This window comes from Episyrphus balteatus, chromosome 3 (genome assembly GCF_945859705.1).
Source record: "Episyrphus balteatus chromosome 3, idEpiBalt1.1, whole genome shotgun sequence".
In the NCBI taxonomy this organism is placed as follows: domain Eukaryota; kingdom Metazoa; phylum Arthropoda; class Insecta; order Diptera; family Syrphidae; genus Episyrphus; species Episyrphus balteatus.
In genome coordinates, this window is record NC_079136.1 from 37,694,517 (window position 1) to 37,720,465 (window position 25,949).

General features: G+C 31.0%; 1 protein-coding gene across 9 annotated transcripts in view; it reads left to right on the forward strand.

The window, feature by feature from the left end:
• The window catches only part of LOC129913111 (GATA zinc finger domain-containing protein 10), a 50,655-nt gene that overhangs the window by 7,938 nt on the left and 16,768 nt on the right, over positions 1–25,949 (forward strand). For 4 of the 9 annotated variants that reach the window (XM_055991608.1, XM_055991607.1, XM_055991614.1 and 1 more), the window contains exon 2: positions 3,700–4,324. In XM_055991608.1, the coding sequence (XP_055847583.1) occupies positions 4,054–4,324 (271 nt within the window). In that variant the 5' untranslated portion in view covers positions 3,700–4,053. Of the gene's footprint in view, positions 1–3,699; positions 4,325–23,972; positions 24,025–25,949 lie in introns of those variants that run through there. The other 5 variants (XM_055991610.1, XM_055991611.1, XM_055991612.1 and 2 more) reach the window with 3 other exon arrangements.

Sequence of the window (25,949 nt, forward strand, 5' to 3'; positions counted from 1 at the left end):
AAAATCACCGTCCCCAACACCTTTTGAAGCCAATATTATAAAAAGTCGCAGAAAACCGCAATGTTTTAGGATTGTGTCCCATAAAGGAAACATTTAACTATTTTTCAAACACTATTTTCAGTACAGAAAAACGCAAATCAACTTAACTTTTTCATTATCAAAGAAAAAAAATTTGTTTGTTTTTACTGCTCAAACACATTATCTTAAAAAGCTTTAAAATTTACTTTAGACTTAAAATTTTGCATTATCTTTGTCATTATCTTTTTTTAACATACCACTAGCAACAGAATCCATGTTAATTATTTTAAAAATCGCCAAAAAAAATTAAATAAAAAATAAAGCAAAATACTTCTTATAAGAAACCAACCTTGCTACTGCACTCGTTAATTAAAATGTTCTAGTTTGAAAGCATCTACTGATTAAACAGTTACAATTTGCATCGCATGATCAATCAGGTTCTAAGCTTATGTTATTTGTAAACAACTTGGCATTAAAAAAAAACAACAAATCGCAAATTTTTTTTTTGTAGTTTTGGCCATGAATTTGGGAAAATTTACCTGTGTGCGGCAGTTGCCATAGAACTGGGGTCGAACTACGGCATACGTTCGTTAACGTTTTGACTATTGCTCTCTCTATTTAATCAGAAGAAAATGATAGAGACATAAAAGCTGAAACACAATCACGCTTTAGGGCGTCGCTTCGTTGCGTTACGTTGAGAAATCCTCAAAGCGCGCTTGTGTCATTTTGACTTTGAACAGCTGATTGCAACATAAAATCTGCTGTCAAATAAAAAAAACACAGTCACTCACAAAATTATTGGGCCAAGTCTTTATCTTGATTTAATTGTGGAAAAATGAAAAAGGATATTAATGTGTTTAAAAAATGCATAGAAATTTGTTTATTCTTTAATCCTATAGTTATAAAAACAAAACCAATCAAAATATATTGTTTTTAACAATAAAACTCAGTCTAAAACATCATTAAATTTTTTTTGTTTTTAATACGTAAATTGTTTTGATTTAAAATATCTCGATGTCGTTTTATTGTGCAAAATCTATATAGAGAAATTAAAAAACAGACATAGTCTTGCAATAATTTATTTTTTTGTATTCACATTTGGCGCAATAAGAATGTGGGTGACTGTAACTATGTCTTTTAAATGTCAGAAAGCGAGCAAAAGTTCAGTCTGGTTGAACTTTTGCTCGCTTTCTTACGTTTCCTTACGTTTGTCAAAAAAGCGTACGTAAGAAAAGCGTCATTGTGTGAGGATACACAGATTTCCTATAGTTGAACTTTTCGCAGTTGTCAAAATCGACGGCAAAGCGTGATTGTGTTTCAGCTTTAAAAGCTTTGCCGTCGATTTTGACAACTGCGAAAAGTTCAACTATAGGAAATCTGTGTATCCTCACACAATGACGCTTTTCTTACGTACGCTTTTTTTGACAAACGTAAGGAAACGTAAGAAAGCGAGCAAAAGTTCAACCAGACTGAACTTTTGCTCGCTTTCTGACATTTAACAGACATAGTTACAGTCACCCACATTCTTATTGCGCCAAATGTGAATAAAAAAAAATAAATTATTGCAAGACTATGTCTGTTTTTTAATTTCTCTATATAGATTTTGCACAATAAAACGACATCGAGATATTTTAAATCAAAACAATTTACGTATTAAAAACAAAAAAAATTTAATGATGTTTTAGACTGAGTTTTATTGTTAAAAACAATATATTTTGATTGGTTTTGTTTTTATAACTATAGGATTAAAGAATAAACAAATTTCTATGCATTTTTTAAACACATTAATATCCTTTTTCATTTTTCCACAATTAAATCAAGATAAAGACTTGGCCCAATAATTTTGTGAGTGACTGTGTTTTTTTTATTTGACAGCAGATTTTATGTTGCAATCAGCTGTTCAAAGTCAAAGTGACAGAAGCGCGTTGAGGATTTCTCAACGTAACGCAACGAAGCGACGCCCTAAAGCGTGATTGTGTTTCAGCTTTAAAGCGTCAATACGTTAACGTACGTATGCCGTAGTTTGACTTCTGTTTTCTTGAATACTGAATTTCTCGTAAACGACGATTTAAACGAAAATTCTTAATTTTAAAAATAGGACAATTTTTTGAAAACATCAATTTTGATGCTAAAAAAATATGTAATATTGTCTCTTTATGTGTTTTTATTGTCTCTATTGTGTTTTAAACCATCCAAACAGTAGGAGATAGATCCTACATGCAATTTTGTTTATTTTTACTTGCCATCACAGAGCGTTTGAAATTGACACTATTCGAAGTTTCTTCCACTTCAAATTTCGTTTGGTTCTCAATATAAAAATAAATGCTTTTTTTTTAAATCCGTTATCCAGCTATTCGCTTTTGCTAGTTTTATCAGTTATCACTCAAAATAGCTATGTAAATAATAACAGTAAAAACACAAACAATGGCTTTATTTTTAGAAGAAATATGAGCTTTTAATTGGGTTTCAATAAAATTGAAAAATTATTCGCCTACACTGGTTTTATTACATTTAAAGGTTTTTCGTGTTCTGAGCTCGAATCCGCAGTCAGAAAAATTCTATCACATCACGTTTTTGAAATAATCAAGTTAAAAAATAAAAAAAATCCGTTTTTTAACAGTTTTTGAGGTTATGTCCTTGCGCGTGGTAATTTTTGTCATAATTAAATCTATGACGGGTTCTAAAAGAACTAAATTTTTTTCTATTAAAATCTGTTTAAATATTTTCGATGTCTCTTCTAAATATTCTAAATATTAAGTTTAAGTCACCATGTTTGGAGTTTGGTAGTTTTTTCTCTATCCAAAAAACTATCTTATGTATGTTCAATTGCGTTCTTTACTGATCGCTTTCAAATTTCTCATAAGTTTCTATATGCATTCCCTTGAGTTTTTTGAAAGCGATCGGTAAAGAACTATTCTGAATGCAATGTTGCTAATAACTCGAAATTATTGTTCAACATGTAAGATATCGATGTTAATTTTCATATTCATGCTAGTATCTAATTAATATTTCTATATATGTAATTTACAAGACTCAGAACGAGATACTCAACTTCTTAAAACTGACTTTTGTGACTCCCTTAGGATAAATATGAATCTCTTTATGTCATTTGCATCGAGCACTTTCTATAAATAAAGCTCAAAATTTAATTGAAAATACAGCGTCGTTTATTTAATTTTTAATTAAACTTTTTTTTACAATATTTGTTTTTTTATTTTTCAAAAGGTGAATCAACAAATAAAAAAAAAGAATATGTAAATAAAACCGAAATACGATAAATTTACAATGTGTGTACATAAAAAAAAAGAAAAAGAAAATATAATTAAGGAAAAAAAATGTACAAGAAAAAAGAAAACAGTAAATTTGCATGTCTAAATTAAATTTAAACAATTTTTTTCTTATGTTTTGCCTATTCACCTATTTACACAAAACAAAATTGTTTTTATTTTGTTGGTTAAAAAAGAAACCGTTAAGTAATTGCTTAAAATAATGCAAAAGCATGAGCGGGCAAGAATGGTGGGAGGCAAGACGTGTTGGAATATACAAGGCGAGAAAAAACACAACATCACTTCTCACTTTCAATATAGACTAATTGATTTTCCTTTTCATTTGGTTGTATCTTTCTTTCTTTTATATTTGTTTTTTGTATCTTATTATTTTTCTTGTATAATTTACCTCCAGTTGAATGCTGAATTAATTTGCGCTCAACCAGTTTTTATAGTGTATACGAGCAAAAAGTAATAAAATAATAGATTTTTTCTTTGGAAACGACCACGACGACAGGTGCATTCTACAATAGAGCGTACACGGGTCTTTAAGTAACCAAACAATTCGTCGTTGTTTGGTCGATGATTTCCTTTGACTTTGAATACTTTATTGAATTTTTCAGAAAACAGACAAAATATAAAAACGTTGCATTGCACTGCTCTGCTCGATGCAAATTTAATAAAAACATTTTTGTGAGAAATAAGAAAATAGTATTTTTGTTATTTTCTTCTCTGAAGCCAAGAAAAACGTTAAACGTTTCAAATAAAAATGTTTGGCCATGAAAAATTAATGATGAATGGAAATGGTTCGTTGAGTACTGCAGGAGTTGTTGGAGTCAACACACAAGCGACATTGCCGTCGCCGCCGGTGCTGACAACATCGGTGACCACATCTGCTTCGACATCTTCTGTATCTGCTGCTGCAATAGCAGCAGCAGTTAGTGCAGTAACAACGCCAGTGGGAGCATCAAATAGTTCCGCTCCAGCTGGAATTAGCAATGGAATGAATGGGACGAACCAGAATGCAAATAATCATCGTGGTAAGTCTATTTTTATTGTTTAGCTATGCTAAGGTTGTTTTTTTTTCTACTTTATACAATGTACCTACTTTTATTTTATCTATGTATTTGTGTTGTGCAATTATTATTTTTATTATACATTTTTTTGTTTTTATACATACATTCTGCACACAGTGCAGAGGATGGGTAATCACTGGAGCATCAAGTTAATGATGGAAGAGATTTCAAAATGCTATTCATTATATTATATTATGCTTTTGCGGAAGAGATAAAAGTTATCTCATTTTTGTATGCGTTTTTATTGGATCTTTTGTTTTTTATCTAGTTGATCTGGAGTGTTTAAACATGATAAATATGTAAATGAAAGCATTTCATTGTGTGTTTAGACTTAAATTGGTTCAACGATTAGAAATAATGGTACTTAACATTTTATTAATCGAGTTCTTAATTAAGTGTTGATAATACATATTTAATTTGTTTTTGTATTGTCAATATTAATTTGTGTATGATGTTATTTTGTAAAATTTTATTTAAAATGGACTGTTATTAGTTGGGTTTGTTAGATGTCATTGTTTCAGAGTTCGGATTTTCAAATCGACTTTAGTGACCAGATATGAAGATTTGTAGACCGAAACCTTAGTTGACTTAATTTAACAGAAATTGTATAGGTTGATGATACTGTTTCCTGCGAATATTGTTTCCGTTTAAGCGTCCTTTGCAAATCAAAATTGGGATTTCTTTTTAAGTAGCACACATTTTCATATATAGAACTTTTTTTTTAATTGAACTGAATGCGAAAAGATTGTCAACTTTCTATTCTACGGAATGAAGATCGGAAAAAAGTCATATTTTTTTCTGACTTTGGATAAATGGGAAGCATATAAAAGTTTTTAAGAAAATTCATGGTGACGTGAGTTCTTGGATTATATAGAGGGCTAAGAGCTGAAGTGGACCAAGTCACAAAAAGTGAATTCAGAGATATAATGAGTTAAACATAAAATACGTTTCAATTGAATCTTATGGTGAATATTTTTTTTGAACAAATGACAATTTGAATCGAAACACTTTTGGATCAAAATAATAAAAGACGTTAGTAGGGTCAGACTTTGTGCAGATTTGGATTTTTTTCTTTTTTTGAATTGCTCGGTTTCAGCTGTGAAACCTCCATATATGAGTTATAAATTATGTGAAAACCTTCATGCGTTAAAAGAAACACCACATACAAAAAAAAATAACAGAATGGTGCGGAAGATCAATCTGGTAAAATATTTGTTTTTTTTTCACCGTTTATTGGGGAATACTTGTGGCGGATACAGAATAGTAAAATTTGCTCTATAACTTCCGTAACTCGATTATAGAAAAATCCAATTTATAGAAACTATTTAAAAGCCCGGGCGGCCACTGCAGAAAGGCTTTATTCATCGAGCTAAACTAAATTTCAAATTGGGATTAAAAGAAGGCTTCAAGCAGTTACGAAAAGCACAGATCTTCCCGTCCGAATCCTGGCACAATTGGTGTAGTAAAGTGCATTGTGCATCACATAAAGCTTAAAGACGACATTAGTGGCAAATTAAACCAAAATCTACATTGGCCAGTGTGAGCTTGATAGTGTAATGCTGTGTAATGCAGCACGAAGAATGGTAAATGTTGACCTTTGCCCAGTACAACAGTCGTCTGCGTAATGGCGGCCTTCTATTGCTAACAGGGTTGGGTTAAAAAGTGTTTTAAAGTTGCGTCAGTGAGAGAGACTTCCACTTTCTATTTAAAATTTATATAGTGCATTATAATCCTTCCGAGGTTTAAGACTACTTTAAAAGTTAAAAATAAATTATGAGACCCCTAATCCAAATTCTACCAACATCAATTTAAGTTGAATTTTTTTTCAAGCCTATTATTTGTATCTCCTCCTGATTTGTTGGATAAAAAATAAATATTTCCAAGTAATGAAGATTTATTTGTTTAATATTTGAAATGACACTTGATATCCTTGACATCTTGCCTATTATAAATCACAAAATCTTAAACATCATTCAAATATAAATCATCAAAATGAGAAAAATGTTTCAAATTGAGTTGCATATTATGTTCTCATTCTTCATAGGATGAAACAAACAAAAAAAAAAACTTGAAAACACAGGAAATACGTACTTGTGCGAGTGTGCATTTTAATAATTATACAAATTCTCCCCACATTCATTTTATTTTAGGTTGAGTGTTAAAATGCTCCCCTCAATAGTCTCATGTCTAGCACCTTTTCAAGTGCATCATCTTGTGTCTTTTCCCCCCTTTACAACCAACAACAAAAGCAATTTTCTCATCCAAAGAGATCCAGATGTAGAAATCTACCTACTACAAAGAGAAGGATGGATTCTTTACAAACGCCATCTACATTTATCAAATTGTATGTTATTCGTGGTGAAAAATGAAAATAAAAAAAGAAATTCTATCTTCCGTTTTACCATCAGAAAATTAAAATAAACAAACTGTCGCCATCAAAAAGGGGGAGTATCTTCAAGGAAATTTCGTTTTGAGTTTTTGGGATAGGCATTGGCCGGCGTGTTTGATAAATTTTTTGCGGCTAAGGTTTCAACATCATCGACAACTTGTCTGTCAATGACCATAACAAATTTCCCAACGGACTAATGAGCCATTTGTGCACACAAAAGCTGAAACACACGATACGCTTTCAAAAGATACAACTTCCTTATCAACACAAATTAACTTAATTAAACATTTTATTGCGGCGAACGTTAAAACGCCCATTTTATTTACCAAAACAAAAAATAATGAAGTTAAACTGGGTATTCCAGGAAGAGTATTTTGGGAAAATATCAGATATTATGGATTTTTTATGCATTGCAAAAACTGCGGCAGAAGTAATTAATTGCTTTTTATTCAGTTAACGATTTAGTCTATTGTTAAGGTCTAGATGGCTATTTAAACTTAAATGTATTTTTGAAATTATTCTATTTGAAAAGTTAATACAAAAAAATGCTTGTATCTGTGAATTCAAGGTAAAATAAAAATGAAATAAGCCATCCTAATTTGGAAGTACATAATTATAAATTCAATGACTCTATAGTGAATGGAAGAAAACTCAGCTACTTGAAGTCTGAGTCACCTAAAACATCTCGACATTGTTAGGAATGATTTCTTTTTGAAATGTGGTTATTCCAAATATATACCAAGACCACCCTGTTTGGTAAGAAACCATTTCATGTTTTGGCATTTTAGAGTCAAAAGAAAACTAAAGTTTACTACCGACAATTTTTTTATCTTTTATCTTCAGATGGCACGCAATTGTGAACACGTTTTAACACAAAACCAAAACATTCTTTTACTCATTTCGACTATTTTTCACGATTTCAGTCAATGGAAAAGAAAAAATTAAAAAAAAAGGAAAAACAAAAGATGAAAAACAAAGTTAAAGATACAAAAGTTACCTACTTGAAGAATTATTACCTTTAGTCATTATTATTATCTATATTGAGAGACAACCTGTTATTTTTTCGCGTATATATCTTGTAGAAACGAAAGTCATCTTCAACAACTAATGTGAATTTGTTGTTGTTGGTGCTGTCTTTTTTTAATTTTGCATTTTATTATCTACCTAAATAGAGAAATGTACATAAAATTATGACAAAATTGCTTTGAGTTAAGACTTTGTAGCTTGAAGTGAGAGTTCCGTAGATGGATATTGTGATTTCTTTGGAAGAAGAACACTTTTTTTTATTGTTATAATATTCTGTTTTTTTTTTAAAGTTCATCGAACGTTGAATTGAACTAGTTCTCAGGCATAATAATATTATTAATCTTGAATAAATTAATTTTAGATGAGAAAAATGTATGAAAAGACTCATTTGAACCAAGGAATAATTAAAAATGTAACAGTGCGTGCAAAAATGTCAGAAATTATACAAAAAGAAAACGAAATATTATGAACTTTCTTAAAAATGAACATTCATAATGATATTGAAGCAATATTTTTCAAAATATTTTTAAAGAAAACTAATTCCAACTGCATAGCAACATAAACTGTCGAACTTTTTAGGAAAATATAATTTTATTGTACAAAAAAAATGGTTATAAATGAACCATACATAGTATTGTTACAACTTTTTTCGTAGAGCTCGAGCACCGTTTTATGTTTTGAAGCTATGTATGTATTAGTTTCTTTAAATAAAATCTTAGAAAAATAGATTTTCCTTTAAAATTCATTTTCATAGAAGCAATCAAATATCGACGTATATTGATGCACCATATAATAAAGGCAATCAAAACTTTATGATCTTGTAACAATAAACAGCATTTTTGATGAATATATACTATAAAAGATTAATTTATTCTTAGATTTTATTGTTTTTACAAAAACAAGTGGAATGCATTTCTATGTTACACACTCGACAGCTAAAGCTATAAAAGAGGTACAATAAAAAATAAACATCTTTCGAAGATTAATACATAAAAATTTGATACATTTAAAATTTTAATTTTAACTCAATCACTGAAATAAATTCATTTATTTTAACTTTTTATGGTTTTCTTTTCTTGACAAAAAAAAACTATAGGTATAAGCTTTATCGTTTAATTTATTAAATCTAAAAGTGTAATTTTTGTTTAAAAGGCTGTATGTATTTACAACATTTGCTCCGAAATTCAAGAATTGAGCAAAACTAGCGACTTCAAAATTTCTATCCTCTATTTGCAAACAATTAGAAAACATCATACCAACTAAAAGGCCTGTAAAAATTCATTCTAAATCTTTTTATATAATAGACTTTGGTTGCAACGATTTATATTTTGTTCTACTGTCACAGATTGATTGCGGCGCACAGTGGTGGCTCCAAAAATCATCTGCGTACATTTTGGGGACTTTGAATTTTTATGTTCAAAATTAGTTTTTTTGAATAGATATCTTTTAAACGTAGGGTGGACAAACGATGATTTTTGGTTTGTATCCATTTGTCGAAGTGGAAAAAAGATTGCCGTTTGAATTTTTGAAAACAAAAAAATAATTTTTGCGGATTTAAGGGACTCTGAAATTTTCAGTGCATAGGTACACCATGGTGTATGCATAACTTTTTTTGAGGAATTTTGAAAATTTGGTTTTTGAATATCTTCTAAACGTAAAGTGGATTTCTCGAGGTCGACAAACGATGGCTGTTTGAATTTTTGAAAAGAAAATAATTTTGTGGATTTTAGAAAAAATGATATTTTAAAAAATTTAAAAGGAAATATCAACCCCGGAAAAATTATAATTTGGATGTTTTTAATATTTTAAGTTCGAATGTATGACGTCACATTTATGAGATATTCTTTATAAAATAGTGATGATATTATTTTTTCTATTAAAGGTCTTTTGTTATTTTCTCCCAAACTATATGAAGTAAAATCTTATTGCCGATCAAATTTTCTCAGTAAATCATACATTTTACTTCAAAACACAAAGCGCTTTTAAATTAGTACACGCATTAAGAGTTTTTTGTTTAATATTTTTCAATAATTTGAAATGATAAACAAATGAAAAATTGATATGATAAATTGATAATGAAATATCAAAAAAAAATTCAAAAAAGTGATATTTAAATATCATCCTTATAATAAATATATTGTTTTGATATTTTAATTATCATAAAACACATTTTATAGAGCATTTTTTGCTGATATTTAAAAATGTTAATTTTATATTTAAAAAATGTTAAATTGATATTGGTTTTTTTCGGTGCAGTTTTTAAAAAAGTATAAAAGTTTCCAAAGTTGAAGTTAGTTTGAAAAAAAAAAAATACAATTGGAATTCAACAAAACAGGATTTTTCAGAGCAACAAAAACAAACAAAAATAGATGCTTTTGTTCAAAGTGAAATAAACAAACAACAGTTCAAGAAAATGGGTTTACATTTTGCTCTGAAAAACCCTGTTTTTGTTGAATTAAAATTGGAAACTTTTATACTTATGTTAGTGAAAACTGCAATACCTGGACAAGTTTACTGAAAGAATTGTAAAAAAAACAAAAATCAATTATGGGCGGAGGAAGCAAAATACCGCCGCAAAGTAAGTTTTTTCGAAATTTCATAAGAATTGCATTTAATCGAAAACCGTAAAGATTTGAGATAAAGTTAACAAATTCTGAGAGATCTATCTATCTATCTAGTTGCTCTATCTACTATCTACTATCGTTTGATCCATTACTTTTGGGACACCCTGTATATTTCGGATATGAAAAATATGGAAGCGCCCAAATTGCCCTAAGCATCACTCTTGATTTCTTCTTTTAGACTTTTTCTTCGACTTAATTTGGAAAACTTTTCCGCAGTCAGGTCCCAGGTGCGTTCATTGGAAAGTATTACCTGAAAAAAACTTTTCATTTGAATTTTTTCACAAACCACGTATAGGTACATTTCTAATTTTCTATCGCCATTTAAAAAAAATATTGGTCTTGAGCATATTAATTTAACAAGTAAGCATAGTTTGATTCTACGAACTTGATAAGCCTGAGTCCAATTCACATTATGTTAATATGTTCTTCAATTAAATTTTCACCAAAATTTGGCAAATGCAATGGCATTGTATCAATATTGTTTTAAATCGTTTAAGCGACAAATGAAACACCAATCTTACTGTCAAATTTTAGTCATTTTGTTTGCTATAATCTCCTAAAACAAACAATGGGTATAAAATGGAAGACTGCTAATAAACTGACACTGCGAGTGGCATCATTATTTGACTTGCAAAAACTGTTTACGGCTTTTAAAAGAAATAATTATTTTTTTCAAATTATCAGTTTCATTAACACAATTAGTTATCTTTTTAATTGATTATGTTTTTTATCAAAAAAGATATTGTCAGTAAATTTAATCAGTACATGTATTTATATATAGGTGAGGTATCTGCTAGGTTTAGTTTGGAATGTTCATTTTTGGCTTTACTCCAATAGACATTACGCCATACAATTAACTGATTCAAACTGTGTTGCTTTAGATTTGTAAACAAAGACGCCCTACCTAACTACCTTCGAATGAATCCATTGATAAATTCCTTAACAAAGAATTTACCGAAAAGCTTCAAACACTAAATTCAGAAGTCAAGTTGCCTGTTGTTCTGTCAAACAATACTTTCCACAACACTCCCTGTTTACAATACAACACACTCAGCTTTAAATTCACCTTTCATAGGAAATTAAATGAAACCGCACAATCCCCGTTCACCCTTTCCATTCTTCTCATCGTCAGTCTATTGTCATCTTCATACTATTTTGTATTCACTTGATAATGAATAAAAGCCAAATTGATTAGCATTAAAAAATAATGATAATTATTGGCTTGCAACTTCACCAAATAGCCGTTTGAAAGCCGTCAGTTGATGATATAATATACCGATTTGTTGTTCGGTTCGTTTTTTGCGAAACAATTTCTTTTTTGTTTTGTTTGTATCGTTCGTGCATTTTCGTTCGAAACGAAACAGAATATAATTCCGTGATGTCATGCGTCAAGCTCTGCCTCGGCTATTGATTTCTCAGAGAAGTTGTATTTTGTTGACGTTTGTTCGTTTCAAAAACCCAACAACTACAATCAAAAGAGAACACACGACAGCAACAACAAAAAAACTGCATTAAAATACAAAACATTTTGGCATAAATCGTTAGTCTTCTGCAGGGAGTGCCGGTTCGATTGAAAAATTACAAAAACTCTGGGCCAGAAATCGGTCTAAACCTCATCGACTGTCACTGTTTGGTGCAGAAATTTCGTAAACAGTGATTCTTTGGCAGTTGTCGTTCTTTCAGACACAAAAAAAGAAGGTGTCTTGTCTGCATTTTTGATTGTCTTTTCTTCTTCATCGTCGTGTTGATTCTTTGACTCTTTTTTTTTTTTTTTGTAAATATTTTTCTTTTTATAGTAATTTCCATTGTCGCGAGACGGGGGGCAACCACCCTTTAAACAAAGGCACTGTCCTTTCTCTTCCAATACCAAGAGACCAACCCTTAGATTCGCGCAGACAAGGCTAAATGTCTGGGGGGCTTGAGAAGGGAACTCCTTCTAATTGGTTATCGGATTTTATGTTTGCTTGCGTTTTTTTGTTGTTGTTGTTGTGCGTGCGATAACTTACGTTGTTGTTGTTATTGCAGACGTGTCTGCTCAAAAAAGGAAAATATTTATAGTTCGAAAGCCATACACACCACCACATGTGTCATGTCATAATCATCCGTTTTTAATTCTATATAAGAAAAGTGACAAAAGGGGAAGTCGCTGATTTGCATTGAAAAAAAAAACGTGCTCAAAAGAACAGATGTAAGACCAACAACTGGGAATGAACCCAGACATGCAACAGTGTATCTATAACTATAACCGACTACCAGGTTGCTGCTAAAGTGGAAGTTACAAGTCTCGTGTAAATTATATCTATAAGTATAAAAAATATAATATCTAGCATGTGTCAGAAGTGAGTCTCGTGACAGTGGTCAGTTTATTTGAATGCTCATTTCCAAGAACCAATCTACATACCTACTCGACGAGTAATATATATGTTTTAATTACTGGACAGTACGCATACATATTAGAGGAAAGCAAAAAAGTGTTGGTAAGCTTCTGGTAATTCTAGTTTATAAGTGCAAGTCCAAAGGTAATGGAGGGTCAAAATTATGTTTTTTTTATAGTTTATTGCATTCGTTGACATTTTACTGCTCATTATCAAAAATGAGAGTGTCCCAAATAAGGTTGTTGAAATAAGTTAATTAAGGAAAAAAAACTGTTTAACATTACCAAACATTCCAATTCTAATAGAAAATAGAATTGTTGAAGGAAATTCCCTGTAGGCCAATTTACTTATTGTTTTTGTACTCAAGTTTAAAATAATAATAATAATAATAAGTTTAAAAAAATTCACTTTTGTAGTAAAAGATGACTCTGAGTAACTTCGAAAACCAGAGGTCTTCCCGTCCGCATCCTGGCAGGATTGGCGTAGCAGGGTGAAATCGGGTGCATTTTGTAGGCACCCTTCAACTCATCGAGCTAAAGAAAAAAATTGCCATGGTGGTCTTAGACTCAATTAGTGTATCAAAAAACCACAGGTCATCCTTTCGGTAACCTGGCAGGAGTGGCGGTAGGGCGCATCAGAGTAGTCGATTTTTAGGGCCCTCCTAACTCATCGAGCTAAAAGATAAAATTGGTGTCCAATGAAAGGTAGCAATGTCTTCGTTAATAATTCAGAGGTCTTCCTGGCCAAATTTTGGCAGTTTCTGCACGCGAACAGCTTTAAGGTTGGAAACGATGAAAATGAGTCTTTTGTTAAAGTCTTGTTTTTTTGGTGTGTTGACCGGTGATTTAAGAAATTGTTTTGTTACCAAATCAAACATAACAACATGAATTTACTAAATCCATAAAAAAAATTAGGAATAGATTACAAATTTCTAAAAATAGACCATAAGAATGTCAAAAAATACCTATATTTCTAAGATATTAATCAAAAAGTATGCTCTGCATTTTTATAGTTATCAAATGCCAAATCGAAGGTTAGAATGTCTACTTTTATATTTCAGAGGTCTTCCAAGTCAAAGCTTGGCAATTTGGTCACTTAGACCCGATACTACTAACCCGATTTGATTTTTTTTTTCTGTGTTGACCGACTGTGGACCCTGGACTTGTCGAGCTAAGGGATGAAATTGGTAAAAAACGAAAGGATGGAGCTTCTTCTTATATAATTCAGAGGTCTGCCAAACCAAAAATTGGTAGTTTGGCCACGCAGTCTATATTAAGGTATACTCGGTTTTCTTTTTTTTTTTTTTGTTGCCCTTTTGTGCACGCGTCGAACCATCGAGATAGTTAAAAGACGAAATTGGTACCAAACGAAAGGTAAGAATGTCCTGTTTTCTGATTCAGAGGTCTTCCAAGCCAAAACTTGGCAGTTTGGTCATACGGGCAATTATAAGGTTTTTTTCCTATGTTGACGTGGTTGGGCGCGCGTCGAACCATTGAGTTAGTTAAAAGACGAAATTGGTGCCAAACGAAAGACAAGAACGTCCTCTTTCGCGATTCAGAGGTCTTCCAAGCCAAAACTTGGCAGTTTGGTCATTCGGGCAATTATATATATATATATATTATATCTTCACAATTATTTTCTGTTTCTTCTATTAGGATGGCTGGTTTAACTCGTGTTAATGCCCTCGAACCAGAGCACTTCCCGTCCGCATATAATACAATCTCACAAAAAAAAGGTGTTTATTTCTTGGTATAGAAAATTAGATAATGGTTTGCATGAAAAATATTTTCAGTAACATTGACGGTTTATGAGCAATACGCAAAGAACTTATAATTTGGTTGGTTAACCCTCTGTCGGCACACGGGTGCGAATTTGGCAATAAAAAAATTACGATTTTTCAAAAAAGTGGTCACAAAAAAGTCTCTTTATAAGGGTGAAAATATTTTTTTTCGGAATTGTGAATACAATGTTCGAATTCTTCGGAATATTCTATATCAATTTCATATTTGATTTTCTATAAAATATTGTGACCGAAAAAAGTTCTAGCGACATGAAAAAGTATAGACCAAATTCGCACCTGTCACAAAAAAGAGGTGTGCCTACAGAGGGTTAATGTTTTTTTTTTTTTAAATAATGATATTTTCTAAACGATCATTCGGAGAAAAAAAGTTTCGAAAAATTTTGCATAGAATATGTATATGATCTGCAAGTTTAGCATTCAATACTTTTCGACAGCTTTCATTGTATAAAATTTAAATGTGAAAATTCCAATTTTTTTTACATTTGACCTTGAATAAGTCATGATGCGGTGACGATTCGGTTATTGACTTTCGAGCTTACCTAAGGCAAAATAAAGACAGTTGAATTTAAAAATCTTTAATTGTAATTAGGGACTCCGAAGCTTTTTCTTTTTTGTTTTTGTATTTATTGCCTGGGTTAAGCCTAGTACGCACCTGAAGCGAAACAAAAAATTTTGAAGTCTCCAAAGTCAACAGCGAACATGTTAACGAAAAAATACCATCGCATATTATATAGCTAAGTAAAAATAATAAAAATACAAATAACAAAATTCAAGAAAAAACATCAGAAAATAAGTTTTAAAGCAAAAACAAAACAAATTTAATTTCGTTCAAGATTTCGTTAGCGAAATTTTGTATGGAAAATTTCGTTTCGCTTCAGCTGCGTACTAGAAAAACGAAAAAATCGTTCACAACATCTAACAGCAAAAAAATATTTAGCTAATTTTAAAAATTAAATCGATTATTTCAAAAACTTGATTTAAAAAACATACCTATCACTAAAATAGTTTTAACTCTCTATTCAGAAATCAGCCCAATTAACATATAAAACCTTCATTTACAAAGTATCACATAGGAATATCAACAACATAGCCACAAATTGCATTCTTTAACATTTCTTATGTCTTGATAGAATTTTCAAATGCATCAGGCAATATAATACACAAATTCCTTCATGAGCCGCTTAAACACTTCTGTGTTACTCTTTCATTTATATAGGCAACCATTTTTGTTCTCACTTGCAATTAGACAAGTCAGACAGCTTAATGTTTTGTTTTTGTTTTTAATTGTGATAAAGTATCAATTTCCTGAGGTCAAAGAGATGCGCATCGTAGTCTTAAATTACGGTATTACAGACAGAAAGACTGCAGCATAATAAGTTCAGTCATCAGCATAATCGAATTATAATTACTTGCGCCCGTGATAACCGTCCCTGCGCTAATATCACTATCAATTTTCTAAACTAAACTGTTTACACATTAAACTGAAAAGTAAATTATAGTACGTGCATAGCAGAGATACCCAAAAGAGATGAGAAACTTCTGACGTCATACGCGGTTTGCCTACAAGCTGCTTTAGACATTTTTGGATAAGTATGTGTGAAAAAATATACATTTTTGGCGAAGTATGCGTGAAAAATTGACATTTTTGCTTAGGTGTGCGAAAAAACACCGTGGCTACACTATGTGTGTTTTTCACATTTATTCACGAATACAAAAGAGATTACAACAACACGAAATAAACAAATGGGTTTTGGGGGGTAAAACGTACGAAAGTTTCCCATCTCCTTTGGGTATCTCTGGTGCATAGCTTATGTGTATCTTTGGTATATAGGATATCCCACATCATGAGAAACGGTAAAACGGACAGACAAAAAATACCATTAAAACGCAAACCAGCATCATTTCCATCGTCATCATCATCTTCATCATCACCATTACAATTACAATCTCCTCCGTCCATTGCTTCATTGCATCGCCTCATTGCTTGATTGGATCGTCTTCATTTGCAGAGCAAGCGAAATTGTGGTCGCAAGGCAGAAGAGAGAATGATGATGCACTTCAAGTTCCAAGTTAAAATTTATTTATATGTAAACTCTGGCTGAATAGAAGATTTTCGCACCCGCGTTAACCACATGAAAATATTTGCTTTAAGCAACGAGTGTAGTACTCGTACAGACAGAAGCAATGTGTGCTATTTGTACAAACTTCCTTTTATCGCGTCTCTCTCGTCATCGTCACTTTTAAAACGATGCCATTATAAAGCAGATAAGCAGAGCAGATTTAGATGCAAAGGCACTTTAAACATCGCTTTGTTAAATGCGTCTTGGTTTGGTATAGGGAAGATTTAATGACATCCAGTTGGAGGCGCTTAATTTTTGTTGGCGTCAAGACTGTAATCTGCGTTTCTTGGTTTGCAAATGAAGAATAAGAGTTACCATCATGCTTTCGGTACTCAACAGAATAATTTAATATAAACAAGACTTAGCATTAAAACAGCTTGAATTAATCGCTGATTACTTTTGCTTTATTTACTTTTTTTTTGTAGTTAGAATAGGTTTTGATTCCTAAAAAGACTATCCATTCAAAATGCAGACATCCCAATTTCTAGTTTTGTTAACGATAGCACCGATTTCAATGAAATATTTTTAGAAGACGGTAATCTAAGCACTGGATATCATTTTTGACTACCTACATCTTGCAAAGTTTGTACCTATTTCCTCTTATCAGTGGAAATACTCTTGAATTGTTTCCCCTTAAAATTAAATCAAGAAGTCATTACTTCTTCTTAATATGTTTAATTGCTGATACTGAATTGTATTTTATCAGCAAGATAAAAGTATTTTCTTGAATGAAACAATAAAATCAAATGGCCATTACTAGCGCGATATAAAGTTAATATCAGCTCTTGAAGATTGAAGTGTATCCTCTTGTGTCACTTATCATAAAATAAATAAAATTCAATAACAATAATAATAATAACCTTGGCCCACTCAAATGTGTATTTCGATTGAAGCCAGTGACGTAGTTAAAAAAAAAATACGAAGCTTTTGAATTTATACAGTTCGTAAAGGTAAAAAAAACTACGATATTTGTTGGTATTACAACAGGCTCACAAATTTTGAAAAGTTGATAAGTTTTGAGAAAAAAAAAATACCTACATACATATTTTACTAAATTTCGAATCGAAACATAATATTTTGGATTTAAATCATAACGTTACTTTACCTTTTGGCGATTAAGTTAGGAGTGAACAATTTAGACATTTTTCGGCTCAAAGAATTGAGGATGGCAGGGTGCTACCCCTCATTGATTTAATTTTAACTACGCTAATGGCTAAAATAATGTAAACCATAATAATAATCGTTTTGAATTAATTTTGTTTTGTGTTTTGTGTTTGTGCGTGATATCTCTTATAAAGTTCTCATTGTGTTTTATCTGCCGCACACTTTATATTGAATAGTTTCAAAGTTTTTTTTTTATTTTTATGAGAGATAGTTTAGAGTAGCAAAAACATTGAATACACAAAAGAAGATATGACAGCTAAATATATGCCGCACGCTTTTTTTTGTCCTTCGTAATTGCAAACTGCTTCAAGTTTTATAATGATGTCTCATTGGGTGTCTGTCATGGCATGCTATTTAGGTTTTTTATGATAGTTAGGTTTTTGGGGATTTCATTGTGGCTTCTTGAAATTATTAATCAACGAATACAATTTAACTTGTCAAAAATTGTTTTTTTTTTTTTTTTTTTTGAGATGGAGTCTTTGGCGCAGGGTCAAAAGTCCACAGGCCAAAAGTCTATAATGGACTTTTGGCTCACTAGTGTGGGTCATAGCTCCACAAATCAATTATGGACTTCAACCCACCCAAGTGGGTCAAAAGTTCACACAAATCTCCTGTGGACTTTTGGCCCATATCAATTAAAAATTTGTAACCAATTAGGAAAGCCAAAATTCATAATGCGGCTGAACTCTCATCTTCAAAATTTCTTCGCAATATCTCTCCAAAACATTTAAAAAAAAAAAAAGTAAGCAAAACCTCTTAAATTCGAATTTTCGAAAGTTTCTTCATTAAATGTTCAATTGCCATGAAATTAAAAATTCGCGGTCTTTATTATCAACAGTTTATTTATTTTTAAACACTCAAAAAACGCAAATAAGTAAGGGATCTTTATCAAGCAAAATGAATGTCAGAGAAATAATTCTGCTTACAAATAGTGCAAAGTTGAATATTTTTAAAATTAAAATTTTTGGACACCAAGTGCCGTTATACTTTTCGTATAGATTTGAGCACAGAAAACTCGAAAATCTTATTCAAAAAAAAATATTTATGGATAGGTTTTCGAGATTTGATTTTTCAAAGTTTTTTGTCATTGTTTTTTCCAGCCTACTTAGTATTCGGGCTATATCTTGAGTAGTAAAAGACTAATCTGAACAGAAAAGCCGGCACCTGAAAGCTGAGTAAATAAGCAGCAAACACTAGAACAATTTTTTTGGGTCACTCCAGACGTTTAAGTGCAATGTATTAAAACATGTTAAGAAACAATTTTTAAGTTCAGTTTCGTATGTTTCCATACTTGCAGTTAGGCTGCTATTTATTCCGTCAATTCCATTATAATTTTTGAACAACAACAACATCTTGAAGGTGCTACCACCAAGTGTTTATGGCTAGAGTTACAGTATTGTTTCACGGATGCCAATCCGGTCATCAGTCTCCTTTATTCCATTTGTGTGTGGTGCTTAGTTTAGTAATTTTTCATTTAATTTGAAAAACTTTTTCCGTCACACTTGAGTTTTTGATCTAGACCAAGCGAGTTCAGAGGCCAGTACACTACGCAATGCGCCACTACATGATTTAGCTTCACCCAATTGTAGTTTTTTCAGTTCATCACTTTAAATGAATAGACTTAGCATTTTAACTAGCTCCTTCAAGTATGATTATTGTTATTCCGCTCTTTCAGGTTTTTCTCCATACTCTTAAGCACATCAACAACTCGTTGCATATACGAAAGCAAAATTTTGCAAAAAAAACTTCATTACTGAAAGAAAAAATCAAATTCTTTCGAATCCTCAAAGTGTTAAATGTTTTAATTTTTTAAAATTAGTTGAAGAAAAATGGTTCAAAAAGACCAAAAATAGTAGATTTTGAACGTCCATTTTTTATCCAATTTTAGCCGTATTCAAGTTTTGTGACCATTTTGTTGAAAGATAAAGTATCTTCTTGGACCTGGAGTGACCCAGAAAAGTTGTTCTAGTGTTTGTTGCTTATTTACTCAGCTTTCAGGCGCCGGCTTTTCTGTTCAGATTAGTCGTTTATTACTCAAGATTAGCCCGAATACTAAGTAGACTCAAAAAAACGACAAAAAACTTTGAAAAATCATATCTCGAAAACGTATCCATCGTAATTTTTTTTAAAGTGATTTCTGAGTCCCTGAGGTCAAAGTACATTAGAAAAAAAATAGTGGGATTGAGCGTCCATTTTGGCTGTAAACCAGTGTTATTGTTACTAAGCTAATGTTTAAGACTTATTTATGGCCCGAAATACTATTAGTTTGTCCCTTTGGTTGAATGTCATGAAGAAAAAGTACAAGTTTGTTGAAAAACGAAACCAATATTTTCCCTATAAGACCAAGTAAAATATATTTAAAAAAGGTAAACAAAAGCATGACCTACGGATGAAATAAGCTGTAATAAAGACTAGAGTTTAAGTGACGTTGGTTAAATGAAATTTAAATAGGCATTTGAACAGTCTTAGCTTTATTAGAAACAATATGTAATGACGCATTTTATAGCTATAAAAGCCAAAGTGGAATTCTTCAAGTCTACATAACAAATTCCTTCTCGCTTTTTATGCCATCGCATATTTTAATATTACATAATTCTATATTACAGATGTAAAAGGGACATTAACTCCTGAAATATTTGTGTTTTAACGGAATATTTCTTCCAACACAAAACATTTTGGTATCTTTTTAAAATCCCATCTATTTAGGGCCAAAGATCAGCAGATAAGTTAGTTCTTAAAAAAGTGAAACAAAAAAATCTTCTGATGGCTTCCATTCACTTTGAAACGTAATCGCGTACAAACACTCTTATTTTTCTTCCTTCTTTTGTAATCTATTTTATTGGGTTGATAATAATTTATTGGCTTAATACCGCACTTTATTCCATTCTCTCCATGCCCTACGCGATCTGACGCTAAGCTACACGAGACAATGTTCTATTTTACTCTCGAACCGTAAACAATTTGAGGGGAAGATTAATGGGCCATCAATTTACTCAATCTCAACGGAAACTATAACAATTCACTCACTATTTGGATTTTGTTGGGTTTGGGAACCCCATTTTTATCTGATTTGGAAAATGACAATGTTGTATGTTTGTGCGCTGATGCATCCGGTGCGGTAATGTGTCGCGTCATTGTCGGTTCTTGTTGTACAGAAAAATATTGTGTTGGTTGTATCTAATTTGTTGGGGAACTATTTTGTTTAACCTATGGGGTCTAGATCTATATTTGGAGTTTCTATATTTGGATATAAAGTTGTTTCGGAATTTGGAGGTCAAGTTTATATCAATTGAAATGTTTGATCTTGAATTAATTGGTTTATCTTCTGTGTGGGTTGATCAATTTTTTGGCATACGAAATATTTTTGCTGTTACTTTTGCTTAACATTTTTCAAAAGTCGGTTTTAACATAAGACTTGTATCTTTCTCGTCTGCTACGTAACCGTAATCTAATTCCAAAGTTACTGCTCTTTTTATGCATTTATCAGATTACAAACATCAAATCAGACTAAAATTATACGTAAATGTTTCTTTTGTCACAAGAAACAACTCTGTCTCCATCAAATCAGAGCTTCAAGCGACTATCACTGCCTTTACTTGCTGTTGCTCGAAATAAATGTCCAACCATTTCAAATTCAACTACGAAAGACTACGAATTATGCATTAGCATTGCAATTGCAACATTTTTTCTGTAATTTGTATTCAAAAGAAACTCGTAGATGTCATATTGTCGTCGTCGGTTCAGATGAACAATAACAAAGCAAAGCGTTTTTTATCTTTTTTTTTACTATTTTCATCCGTGTCGCTAAGCATTCGTTTGTGAGATGCATAAGTACTTTTTTGCCAGCACCTTAAGTTGCAAACATTTTTTATTTTCTGCAGAATCATAACACTATACAGACTTTTGATACAACAGTCACGGTTGCATAAACACTTATGGCGCCACAGGTTATATATTTGCAATTTATACCAATAAAAGGCTACTTCTGATGTAGTTTTATTATTCTTTCCCAACAGATTGCGTATAATAGGTACTGCATGTGAAAAGACTGTGCTCAGTTAGCTAAGCCCTACGGTCATTATCAAATCATATATATACATATGAATTTCCGCATTGTTGTATAGCTATTTTTATGTTTGAAAATTCTAATGAAATTTGTTTGCATTTTAAACGTGACATCGTCGGTGAAACCAGAAAAGTGTGTAACTCCATTTCAGCAAATTTTATAGGAGAGCAAAAAATAAAATCGTTTTTAAGGCATTTGTATGAGTTTTCATTTTCTAATTTGCTGATAAAATAAAAACTATGAACTTTAAGGGGATTCTGAGTTTAAGGAACCGTAGATATTAGGTTTCCCTACTAACAATTTTGCTTCTATAAAACTTTACAGAAGCAACAATTGCATCTGTAAAGCTTTATAGAACCAAAATTGTTTGTCGGGTTGTCTAACAGATGGCATTCAAATCTAATTTTCAGAAAATTTTCTGGTTTCACCGACGACATGCAAATCGTACAATATAATGTTGTACCTAGATATATATGTTATAGGGTGTCCCAGAAACTGAATACTATATCACATTTACTTACCAGAACCACTTAGTGGGGGCCCAATAGTTGTCTCCAAATTAGAAAATAAGTACAAGAGAATCGGCGAGAAAATTCTGAGAATGTACTTTTTCGTCTATACGAGCAGTTATATTGGTAAATACCCTTTTTTATCTGTGCCTTGATCTAAGTCCACTGAGGGAATTAGTTTCCACTCACTGGGAACGAGATCCACTTTAATAAAGTGGAGTTAGTTCCCATGCTATGTGTGAATCTAATTTCCCGATTCTCTCCCACAGTCACAACTTGTGAGAGTCACAAAAAGCGTTTATTCTTCGTTAAGTTGTTGTGAATTGTGACCTGCTCTATAGGAGATCACAATTTTGAGAATTTTTGTGACTCTTACAAGTTGTGACTGGTGTGAAAGAATCGGGCTGTAAATCCCACTTTCACCAAGAAGATGTTATGTAAGAATAAAAAGAAAAGCGTGTTTTTAGTTTATTTCAAAATTAAGTTTTCAAGAGTCTGAAAATGGTGCAGTACATTAACGCGAACGGAACTAATCCCCGAAGGTGTTAATTCCAATTAATTTGGAATTAACACACAGTTTAGTTAAAAAAAACTGTTGTTATAGGCGCCTCCTGCCTGTCGACTCTGCATACTCTAAGCGAGCAAGACCCCCTTCCCACTGAATGAGAACTAAGTACCTCAGTGGTCTTAATACCATATCCTTCGTTGTATGGTAGGTAAAAACAAATATATTGAAAATTAAATAAAATTCTAAAAAAGATTTGTCGTGTAATAAAACTGAATCTTCTGACATTCTTCTTTTATTAAAAAAAAAATGTATGCGCTTATTTTAAAGAACAAATTAAAACAATATTGCTTTGTTATGAAAAAAACAGTTGTTTTAATTGTTGACTTAATTGTTGTTTTTTTTCTATAGATTTCCCAATTATAATAACTTATTAAAAGAAGAAATTTAATTTGTTTTCAAACTTTTTAAGACTAAATTATAATTTACTTCCGTGCTGTGAATTACAGATAATAATACAATTTCAGTACTCAGTACAATAATTCAATCCATGATCTTGTCGTCTATTTTTTTTTTTTCCTTTTTTTTTTTTGAGATTATCCACATCAAGTTTAATTGCAATTAGTTCAAATTCCCAGTGTACTTACCTTGCCATGTATTTTATTCAATTTGCAATGACAAAATAGAGGAGAAAAAAAAATAAACCTTGTGCAGTTTTTAATTACGCAGTACTATAGCAAACATTTTCTATAATAATAGCATGACATTATTAAGTTTGTTTTGATTTATAACTCATATTAACAAGTTATATAAATGTCATTAAATGAATGAATACTTAACATTATGAAGTTTTAATGATAGTTCACATTCACAGCTCATACTGTGTCGAATGAATGTTTGAAATTGTATGTTATGTGAAATTTTATTTAGTAGATATTTTATTGATGCTGGTAGTTTTCATTAATCTGTGAAAGGCAAAAGTCAATATCAAATTCCAAGTAGGATTTTTTGTTTCATTAAAGTTTTTAAACTTTAAATGGCTTTAATTATACCTGACAATTCTTATACTATGAGAAACGAAATTTGTAAGTTGCTAATAAAATGCTTAATGATTCATTAAAATATATGTTTTTTTTTTTAGTTTTAAAGTTAAATAACAAAAAAAATACTGTAATAATAATAGTGAATATTAGTTATTTTAGTATAAGTTTGAATTCAAAAGCGATTTAGGGAAAATATTACCTTGTAAAAAAAATTGTTACAGTCATGAAACTTGGCAAAAAGTTTGCTTTTGGGACAAGAACCAAGGACAAAAAAAAGTCTAAAAAAAAAAGTTGGGTGGAAGGGTGTTTTTTCGCGGACAAGAGGGAAGGGGTGAAGGTCAAAAATATACTGAAAAAAAAAAATTGTTAGTCAAATATCATCATATGACACATGTTTTCAAGGTATTTTTGATGCTGAATCGAAATACGATTGCTCTAAGAAAAGTTATTGCCGATTAAAAACAAATTTGCTTGTTTTTTGACTTCAACGGGTAAAATATAACCAAAATCCATGTGAAAAACATGCTACACTGATGAAATTCGGGATGAAGGATTCATAAAGTTCTTAAAATTATTTTTGGTGAAAGGGTGTTTTTTTGAAAGGTTAAGTTGTGTGTGAGAAAGGTATCATAACAGCTAACTTAAATTTTATTAATTTTTAAAACTTGGTGAAAAAGTTTTGGTTGGTATAAGAATTAAGAATCTATAAAAAGTGCAAAAATATCTTGAGTGAAAGCGTGTTTTTTTTTTTCAAGAAATGATGAAATTCGGAATTAGTACCACAAAAACTAGGAAAAAATTGTTACACCAATGAAAAATGGTAAAAATGTTTCATTTATAACAGAAACCAAGAACCCAAAAAGTCTATACAAATATTTTAGGTTAAAGGGTGTTTTTTTGGGAAAATAGGGAAAATCCGCGATAAGTCCAATAAAATCAATGCTATAAAAGATACCCTCACGAAATTCAATAAATATGTTATCTTTCTCATGGGGATTACGAATAAAAAAAATCTATAAATTTTTTTCATGTGAAAGGGTGTTTTTTTTTAAATGTAGAGAAAATATGGGTATGTTTGCAAAAGTGTGCAATACTTGAGTAGTACTAGTTGTATCCTATTGAAATTCAGGAATTGTGTCTATAAAAATTTCATGGTTAACAGGGTGTTTTTTTGAGTGAAAACAAAAATGATGGATCACCCTAATGAAATTTGGTGAAAACGTTGAATTTGGGATAGAAATCAAGAATAAAGAGTTTTTATAAAAAAAAAAAAAAAAATTAGGTGAAAGAGTGTTTTTTTCGAAGAGACAGTAAAATCTGTAATTGGTCCCAAAAGGCCAATGATTCGTATAAAACGTCTAAAAACTTAAGTATAAACGTTTAATTTGTCATCAAAACCAAAAATATATACATACAAGGCTTTAAGTAAACATCTAAAATCAGTGAAGTACGTAGAATGTTTTCGATTTATTGATTTATAAAGGAATGGCGTCAAGTACATCCTAATTTTTTTTCAAGAAGATCGGCTTATAAATACTAAATTTTCGAACGATCAAATTTCGTCGTGGGTCATTTTGATCCACTTGTGACAACATTGATTGAAAATATAGGACAACAATGCAATGAAAAAAATATAATATGGTGAACATTGATTTAATTAAACATTTTTAAATTGAAGTTGAAACAATTTAAACAAATTTTAAAATTATTTTTCATTGTTATTTTTCATTTTTAAAAATGTGATAGTGATGGAAAAGCACACGGTTAGTGACCCAAGAGTTGTAGGATCGATCCTCAGTGGGTGTCAATTTTTTTCTTTATTTTATTAAAATTGGTGATTTTTTTCACAGATTGTGTCTACTTGCTATTCACTGTAACTGAAGTGATAAAGAATCTGCAATGGTGCAATTTTTTTCTGATTAGATCACCAAGATTTGATTGAGCATTGAACTTTTTTATGGCTGCAA